Source organism: Durio zibethinus, chromosome 8 (genome assembly GCF_047325235.1).
Source record: "Durio zibethinus cultivar Kanyao isolate XHJ-2024 chromosome 8, ASM4732523v1, whole genome shotgun sequence".
Classification (NCBI taxonomy): Eukaryota; Viridiplantae; Streptophyta; class Magnoliopsida; order Malvales; family Malvaceae; genus Durio; species Durio zibethinus.
Genome location: NC_143169.1, coordinates 23118189 through 23127746, shown reverse-complemented (window position 1 = coordinate 23127746; position 9558 = coordinate 23118189). Strand labels below are relative to the sequence as shown.

The 9558-nt window shown below is 31.2% G+C and overlaps 1 protein-coding gene across 2 annotated transcripts; it reads left to right on the top strand.

Moving 5' to 3' along the window:
* Positions 1 to 5877: 5877 nt before the first annotated feature.
* Positions 5878 to 8202, top strand: LOC111279038 (RING-H2 finger protein ATL3-like). 2 transcript variants are annotated; one of them, XM_089764782.1, is made up of 2 exons: positions 5878 to 6769; positions 6936 to 8202. In XM_089764782.1, the coding sequence occupies exon 2, from the start codon at positions 6962 to 6964 to the stop codon at positions 7808 to 7810; it is 849 nt and encodes a 282-aa protein (XP_089620908.1). In that variant the 5' UTR covers positions 5878 to 6769; positions 6936 to 6961; the 3' UTR covers positions 7811 to 8202. The 2 variants fall into 2 exon arrangements, with proteins under 2 accessions (XP_089620908.1, XP_022721656.2); XM_022865921.2 differs by having other exon boundaries at positions 5879 to 6769; positions 6960 to 8202.
* The last annotated feature ends 1356 nt before the right edge of the window (positions 8203 to 9558 follow it).

Sequence of the window (9558 nt, the reverse complement as noted above, 5' to 3'; positions counted from 1 at the left end):
ATACTGTTAGGATTTTATTTTTTTTTACCTTTCATACATATTATAAATCAGGGTAGAATTTAAAGATTCTATGCTCATGTTCATTAATTTCTATGTTTCTAGATCAATCCTAAGAAGGAAAAAAGAATGTGAACAAGTCTTCTTTGACATCTACGTTTCTTTATAAAAGAAATCATAATTTTAAGATAAAGAAATGAATTAAAAGTACTAAAATTTAAATTTTAAACTTATTAAAAATTATTTCTTAAAATTTTAAAATTAATTATATGAAATAATTGAATTAAATTTGATTTAGCAACTACATACATTGTTGCATGCATAAATATATAAATCCATAAAAAAGAGAGGTTGGTCCATTATAATTATTCCATGCCTTCTTGCTTCAGCAAGACTTGGGGCAGCTAGGAAATTATACACGTTTCCACTTTGAGTTTTAGCATTTATTATTATTTGGTCATGTAGTTAGAACTGAACTCTCTGAATGAACATCTAGCCTACTGTTGGTAGCAGAGATGTTTTAATCTGTCGAAGGCTCAAAGCCAGGAATAGCATAAATCTAATTGAACGAATATAAGGTTATGATCACAATTTTCCAACGCAGCTTCCCCGTCGACACAAATTCCTAAACATACTGGCCACTTGCCTGTAGACACGGCGGCAGTCCAAGAAATAGAAATAGGATCATAAAATTTGATTCAAACCAGACCAAACAAAATATTCCTCCAAGCTCTCGTTTTCTCTAGCAAAACAACCCATTGAAGAAACTTGCTTGATTCTGAAGCTGCGCAGAGAGAAATATATTCAAATTCCATCAACATATTCAGCCAAGATGCTCCCAATAATCTTGGTTTTCATGGCTTTCCTCGTCCTCAGCTGCCTGCTCCATGCTTGTAACAAATGGTTAAAGCAATGGTTTGGAAATGGAAGCTGCAGCCATGAAGTTATTGATTGCATGGTGTGCCTTAGCAAGGTCTGCAAGGGGGAAAAACTCCGGTCGCTACCAACATGTCACCATAGTTATCATGTTCACTGCATTGATGCCTGGCTCAGAGTTCATCCAACTTGCCCTCTTTGCAGGATTAACGTAGCCCCTCATACAAACGCTCTCATATCTTCCATGCTTTCTTTCGCTAAAGGACTCGGAAAATGGATTGAAAACCCGCTTTCCTTGGAGCTTTCATCGGCAGTTTGTGAGAGTTTTGTGTATCTTTGATGAAGTTAACTAGCCTATGCCTGCAACTGCATGCAAACCATGATTCATTATATTTTTCGATGGATTCTCGAGGGGCAATACCTGCATATATTGATCTTTATTGATTTGCTTTTGTTTACAATATGTTAGGGGCTACCTGAATCATCAATTATTCTTTTGTCTCAATGATATAAAGGGAAAGAAAGCAGTCAGTTAGTGAATTTGCATTTTGGATTCTTTCTTCTTTGCTGGCAGTAAAGAAATATGAAGTTTGTTTTGTTCCTTTGAAGAAAAATGTCATGTTTCCATGGGGTTTAACGAGGGTTAATTTTATCAGATCCTAAAGTTGAAGAGAGATAGTAATTGAATGAAATGAAAAATATATCTTTGTTCTTAATATTGTAGCTCAATATTCCACCTTATTTATGACATTTTATTATCTTGACTTAATAGTTAATATTCAAAAATTAATTTTTTTGTAAGATATTTATGAATATTTTAAGATTTTAAATTTAATCTCATTTATGTATTATTTTAAAATTAAGTTAAAATATGTCATAGGTTATTGTACTTTTCAATTTTTAAGAATTTAATCCTTATAATATTATTTAAAAGAATTTAATTTTTATAATATTATTTTTTAAAAAATTAATCTCTATAATATTATTTTTTAAAGAACTTATTCTTAACGGTTAAATTGAAATTCTTAAAAAATAATATTATAAAGACTAAATTTTTTTAAATAATATTAGAGAAATTAAATTTTTTTAAATCAAAGAATATAAAAATTTATAATACATTTTGACCTTTAAAATTATATTCTTTCATATTGAATTAATTAAAATATTTTGTGTAAATTTATTAAATACGATGTAAATAAATTTATTTAAATGAGATTATAGGACAAAAATCCAAAAACCTTACCGTTTTAAAAAAAAAAAAGCAGGCTAGCAGGGGCTAATTTTCCCTTGGGAAAATGAATCCCTCTGGGATATTAAGCCTGTTTGATTCCATTGAACATTCCCAAAAACCCATAACTTAAAAAAAAAAAAAAAATCCAATCAATGCTCACAATTCATCTACGTCTCTGTGCTTTTTAGTTTTATAATTCGACGCTATCGATCGGACATTATGATTTATGAGGAAGAAAAATCATTCCCTGTTCATCATTTTGTCTAACTTCTTTTTTATTATTATTATTCTAACAAGTAAAATCTTAAAGCCCAAAATTGTGGCAAAATCATGCCAAGTGCGAACACCTACATTGTTTCAATGTGACAACAGCTAACATTATAGTTTGGTCATGCAAAAAACTTGAATGAAATATACAAAAGCTGAATGATTTTGGAACTTTGATTGTTTTGATGAGGTCCCATTATGTGAAAATTTGCTTATTTCATTTTGCATTTTATCACCCAAAGGCAACATGATTGCTATAGTTATTTTTACACATAGGAATGCAATTATCCAAACAAGATGAACCAAGAATTTAAAAATTATAAACTTTTTATAAAAATCATTTGCTTTATTGATGGTATATGAGGAATTATTTACTTTGAATTTAGAAAATTTTCACCCTGAAACTTACATGTAATTGTGGCAGCCCAAATATAAATATGGGTAAGATTTTTTAACAAATGGGAAAGATTTAATAACCTTTTAACTTAAAATTTTGAGTTAATTAAGATGTAACAGGTTTGATATAGTAATTTCCCAAAGCATATGCATGCTGGCTAACTATTTTAATTATTGTAATTTCATGTCCTTATTACTCTAATGACCCAAATAGTATTTCTATGTATCACACTCAATGCTCCTTCGGCAGCATGATGACAAGAATTTTCATCGTGAATTTTATCATAAAATGACATCATGATGAATGAAAATTCATTCTATTACTTAAATATCATCAACCTACTTTGGTTTCACTTTCACCAATCTGAGAAGTTAGAAAAGTCTAACCAAAACCAAATATTGTTTGCCATAGTTCAAGTTCAAGTATGCGAAATTAGGTTCGCTAAACATCTTTGATTTTGGTTTAATTTCGGTTGAAACTAAATCTACTTAAGGATCAAGTTATCTATTTAAATTTGAAAGTTCATTCAAATTTTAAAATTTTTGGACAAAAAATTAAAATTTATTAAATAAATTAGAATATAATTTTTATATTTATTTAAATTTTAAATCAAGTCATGAATAAAAAAATTAAAATTTGAGTCTGATTCAATTCGAATAAATTATATATAATTAAAATATTATAGTTATATAAATATATATTTGTGAATTTTTATTTTTTATATTTTTATTATATAAATTAAATTTTTTTAAATTTAAAATATTGAACAGAATCAAATCTAAATAAATATACAAAATATTAATACTAAACATAAGTGCAATTCAAATCCAACTTGACCCGAGCTGACCAATTAACACTTGTAATTGCATTAACCACCCCACTATTTACATTCGTGGTAGGAGAAAATGAAAGTCAAATTCTATTCGCTCCAATGTTGAAAAGCAAAGCAGGTGCAAAATCACCATCAGCGGTATTTTCGCACCGACGCATCAACGAAATCAAGAATCAAAGGATTAGTTCTCTTGATATTTGTGTAAAAAAGAAAAAATAGTAAAAGGATTTGCTTAATTTACATGTCCCATGTGAAAAAAGCAACTCATTCAATTAGTTAAAGTTATTATTCACTGATCACTTTTAAATTTTATTCACTGATTAAACAGTGTTTGAACAAGCTTGAAATGATCCATAAGCCTATGAAAAAAAATTATATTATTAGTCCATTTAAATCATATCATATACTTTTATTTTTAAAAAATTTTTTTTATTACACGTAACATCTTATAAGTAAATGGTAAGTATTTATTTCAGCAAAATTAATGGTTTTTTAATATTTGAAACTATTATGAATTATAGCTATTAGCATTTCAATAAAACATTAATAATTTTTTAATTAATAAGTGATTATGTTTAAAATATGGTTATATTACATAATTTAAATAAAAAAATTAATGCATAATTATGTTGATTTGATCTGAAATTTGGGGTTTGTAATATTTTATTGGACATGCAATTTAATCTTTATTATTAATATCACCCTAATTCCTCCCAAAAAACAGGGTCAAATGCAGTTGGTTTTAATTTAGCTTTGACAGCTGACCTAACTAGTGTTGTCCTATTTGACTAATTCAAATGCTTAAGCCACACGATTGGTCGAGCACTGAGAGCGTCTCCGCGGAGTCGCAGTCATTAGTCAAGACTTGAACTTCAAGTTGGAGTGTAAGGTTGTTTCTTAAGCACCAATGTTCCAATATCCTTTTGTAAGATAAATAAAAAAACCTGTTAGGCTGAATTCGGATATTAATTTAATTGATTTAAATAATTATTTTAAAAAAATAATATTTAATAAATTTATAATTTACAGTTTTTTTATTATTAAATTACATCTTTTTATGTATAAAAAATTATAATATAATTTCGAAGTGTTATATATTAAAAATTATAATTTTATCTTATTATTATCGTATCGAATGAATATAAATATAAATTTTTTTTATATTTAATTAAGATAATTAATTAATTAAATTTAAATATTATTGGGTTCAAAATGAGGACGAAGAAGGTAAAATTTGTCTTGTGAATTACTCGATACTAGACATATATAAAATATATATTTTTTCATTTCTCCTTATTTTTTATAATTAAAATATTATAACTTATAAAAAATATTTTATATATCAATTTATCAAATGAAATTATTTTTTTGGATTTTATGAGTTTTTTTAGGCAAAAAATTTTATTGAATTATTTAATGTAGATTTGTGATATATAATTTTTAAATTATTTTATTATTTTTTTAAAGTTATAATCAAATATCCAAATAGAATCCAAATAAATGTGGATACGAAAAAAATAAATGTTATAAATAGATGCAGGAATGAAGTGTCATAGTCGCCCCGAACGACATGTTGCGATCCCTACTATTTGCATAGTGTTTTCTAGTCAATGCCACAATCAAAGTCAAAATTTCTTTGTTCATAAGGAAGAAATGGTTACCATAGCTTTACCTATAAAATTTGTGGACCTTCTTTTTGTTTAAAACCACAGAAGCTATTTTCCCCCCTTTTTTTTGGCCTGCCATTGTAAAATTCAATGGTTGGTATAATAAGATTGGGTTTGGTCTTCCCCACTTTTTATGTCCTCCATTGCTCTAATAAAATGGAATTTTGATTCAAAAGAAAATTTTATTAATCAATTGGCATTTTCACAATAAACTTTTCATATTGGATACACCTTGTTTCTAGACATACATATCTCAAAATAAAATGATTAAATTCTAAAGATAGTGTGATTTTTGTAAAAATTATTGAGCTTTTATTCTTGAACCTCAAAATATTTATATTATTTTTTTATATTTAAAATTATCAGAAAATAAATTTTAATAATTAAAATAAAAATATAATATTTTATCAATAGATGATATCATATATTTATATTGTTTTAAGTTATCTCAAGAAATGTGAGCTAAGATTGTGAAGAGATGATGAAAGCAAGGTAGGTATTTCTTATTTCATTACCTAAAAAAAAAAAAACAAGGAAAGAAGAAGAACAAGTCATGATCTAGAGGCTGTTTCCCAGAAACTATCTTGCGGATGGAACATTTTTGTGTGTGGAATTGACATGTATGAAAGTAAATTGACAAGTAAATGGAGAATGGAAAATTTATAGGTGGGAAGAGTACCTCATTGCCAAAATCCAGTAAATGAGATGAAATGTCATCTTGTCTTGGATTATTTCCAAAACTAAGATGAGCAGTTGTTGATCACGTTCTAAACTGAGCACCACAGCAAGAAAAAGAATCTGGGAAGCGGGAACTTCGAAACTTCCGTTGTCATCTAGTGGCAAGAAATTTCTTTAAGAATGGGATCATAGCTTTTGTAAGGACAGGGATAAGACAATTTAAGGAATAGTATTATTTTGTTTGAAATGAAGAAAAATGGAATTGGTAGAATACAGGTGTCGATGCGGAGCCTCTGTTAAAGGCCATGACAAGAGTCATAAAGTTACTGTAAACCCCTGTCGTCTTCACTTCTTGCAACTTCGACCTTCTCTGCCCAACCTCTCTCGTCCAAAAAAATCTGTCTTTGATTCATTCAATATCAAAGTCCTCAAAGTGGACATTTTCTTTTTGGGATCCCTTCTTTGAATTCTTTTCCCCCTTGTATCTACATTTTACTTCCCCTTTTAAAACCCACCTGTCCAAATTGTTCTCCATTACATCTGGGTTTCAGAATTTGAGCCCATTTCTCATTTGGGGTTTGTGGTTTCCCTTATTTCGTTTCATTTCTCTATATTTGTTTGATCACTTTGTTTACATGTTAAATCCCAGCTGGGTTAGGAATTTTTAGACCTTTTCCCATCTGGGTATCCCCCATTTTCTCAGGAAACAAAATCCCAGTTGAGTTCTGCAATTTTGGACTTTCTCGTTTAGTTAGATCTCATTTCTTTGCAGATAAAAAGAATAGAGACCAAATATTTTTTGCAAAATTCACTCCAAATTCTAGGTATCTCTCATTTACTTAGGAAACAAAATTTACTTTGATTCTGCAATTCATGACTGTTTCTTAGATAGTTAGCTCTTATTTCTTTGCTCATAAAAAGTATAAAAATCAAATCTTTTTGCTGAATTTCACTCAAATTCTCATTTGGGTACTCTCATTTTCTGAAAAGTTAACAGCTTTGTCCTTTTTGAAGCCATGGATAAGCCAGCCTTTGATGAATCAACAGCAGTGGCTATAACAGGGAAGATCATGGTCGTAGCTATAATAGTTCTTTTCCTAGTGGTGATTTTTGTGCTTTTTCTTCATCTTTATGCTAAATGGTTTTGGTGGCGTATTGAAGAACCAGCTCCTCCTCCTTCACGCCGCAACCGACGCCGATTTGTCTTTGCTCCAGGGCAAGACACTGCTCATCCTCGACGCGTGACTAAAGGCCTTGATCCCACAATTCTTGCTTCCCTTTCTGTATTAATGTTTCGCCAAGAAGAGTTCAAAGAAGGACTTGAATGTGCTGTTTGCTTATGTGAGCTTGTAGAAGGAGAGAAAGCTAGGTTGCTTCCAAAATGCAACCATGGGTTCCATGTTGATTGTATAGATATGTGGTTTCAATCTCACTCTACTTGTCCTCTTTGTAGAAATCCTGTTGCTGCTATTGAGACTGAGAATTTAAGTTCTGTTATGTTGGGAGATGAAGTTAATAGTTCACATGATGGTTTAGCCTTGGGGTATTCAACAGATTCTCCTAGTTTTCCTACAAATGTGTTGTTTTGGGGCAATCAAACTCAGGTTAGTAGCGGTGGTACGAGTTCGGAAGAGGGTGTATCGGCTTCTGGTTCTGGTACTTTTGCTTCGTCGTCCTTGGCATCTGGTAGTGGTAGGCAAGAAGGGATGTTGGTGATTGACGTTCCCATGAATGTGAATGAAAATTTCCCAGAGGAGGAATCAAAGTCTCCAATGCCTACAAGATTGAGGTCTTTGAAGAGACTTTTAAGCAGGGAAAAAAGAGTGGCTCCTAGTAGCTCAGGAAGCAGTTCTGTTGATGTTTGAAGATATTAAATAGATGGTTGAATTTTAGGAGCTTATTATTTTGAGTATGTATCTTTCATTATCCGAGCAGTAATGGTTGCAGATGATCAAGTTGAACCCTTTTTGTCCTTGAGAAAGGTTCTGTTGGAAAACAACGGTTTTGCTCAATTATACAAGTTGGGCATTTGGTAGCATAGGTGTTGATGATTCTGTTGCTGAAAAAGGTTTTGACAAATGTTTGAAATAGATGATATCTCTGAAGAGAGTGGGATTCTCTTCAACACAGAGATGAAAGAATCTATCTTCTACAAAATATGTATAAAAAACAATTTCTTCTGCGCAAGAATCTGTTTCAATTTGAATCCATCTATTGTGAAGCTATTAATCCAATTCCTCAACATTTTTGTTGCTTACCGTGCCTTAAAATTAAGTTGTTGGTTTGTTACTTAATTGCTCAAGTCTAGATATCAGGTTTGGCTATGTAGTGCTAATATAAAGTTGGGAAAATAGCATACTGCTACTGTTATCTTAGGTCACTGACCTGGTTTGATGGGATAAGGTTTCAAGACCAGACTAGAAACTCAATGAAGTCGCATTCTGAAATAATTGTATAGACATCTCTTAGACTTTGCTTGGTAAGGAGGTTGACAAACTTGTTAATTAATGGTTAAGCTTTAAATAGGAGTGGTTGTGAATCTTAACCATTGGATTAACAAGTTTTCATCATTCCTACTAAGCAAAGCCTTAATGCTGTTTTGAATTACAATAACAAATAAAATTTCTCTTGTTGATTTGTACAAGAATCATATGCATATTGAGTCTCGAGAGTGCATCTTCACTCATCTTGCATTCCTTCCTCTAGCGATCAGGTAAAATAGTTGAAACAAAGTAATTAGCGTGGATTAGCCTAATACCTAACTGCTCATTATGTAAACCAAGTTAATGGGACCATTTAACGAGAATTGTAGCTGCAGGCTGGATTTCATAAATGAAATTGGTTCGGGAGAAGCATTCTCAATTATGCTCTTTGGAAGCAGGTGACAGTGATACTGAGAGGGCTTTTCTGTGAGAAACTCAGCTCACTTCGCACTAAAAATTGCTCTATGAAATCATAATGCTACAAGGAAAAATAAGTAAAGCTTATCAAGCGAGTTATCGCTCGGAAATCCTCAAGCAGGGGACTGTTCTTATTTCTTTGATCTGTTCTTTCTTTTCGGTTTTGCCAGGTGGGGCAACATTTTCTTGGCTAAACTAATGTAGAAGCCCCATGTCGAATCCTCTGTCATTGATATACTATGTCACCAAATAGACAGGTCCATAGGCGATGATTTGATAAGGATCGTTAGGCTGGCCAAGACACGTGTAAGGTACCTCATTCTCCACTTTCCTTGTGGGTTGAAAAGTATGGAGACTGGCCCTGATGATAGAGTCCAGCGTGGTGTATCAACTTTCCCGGCAGTTCCGCACAATGGATCAGACCCATTACCTTTAGTTGGCTTGAAAATATTAGGACCATCCACAGGAATCGAACTAGTTTTGCTCTTTCTGTCAATTTTCCACCATGACCATGAGGAGAGAATTTTTCCATGATTTCTTTCTCTTTTTCTCTCCGACTTCTTCTGAAGAGGACCGCTGGAAGTTTATGTCTCTTGCATGTTGTCTTGCTTCTTCTAGAAACTGATCAAAGGGGTCAAACTCAAAGACTCAAAGCCGAAACCAGATAAATTCAAAATATCTAAGGGCATAGTTGCTAACTTCTATTAGCAGAA

Coding starts and splice junctions, on each gene's coding strand:
- LOC111279038 (XM_089764782.1), top strand. CDS start 6,962: ATGGATAAGCCAGCCTTTGATGAATCAACAGCAGTGGCTATAACAGGG.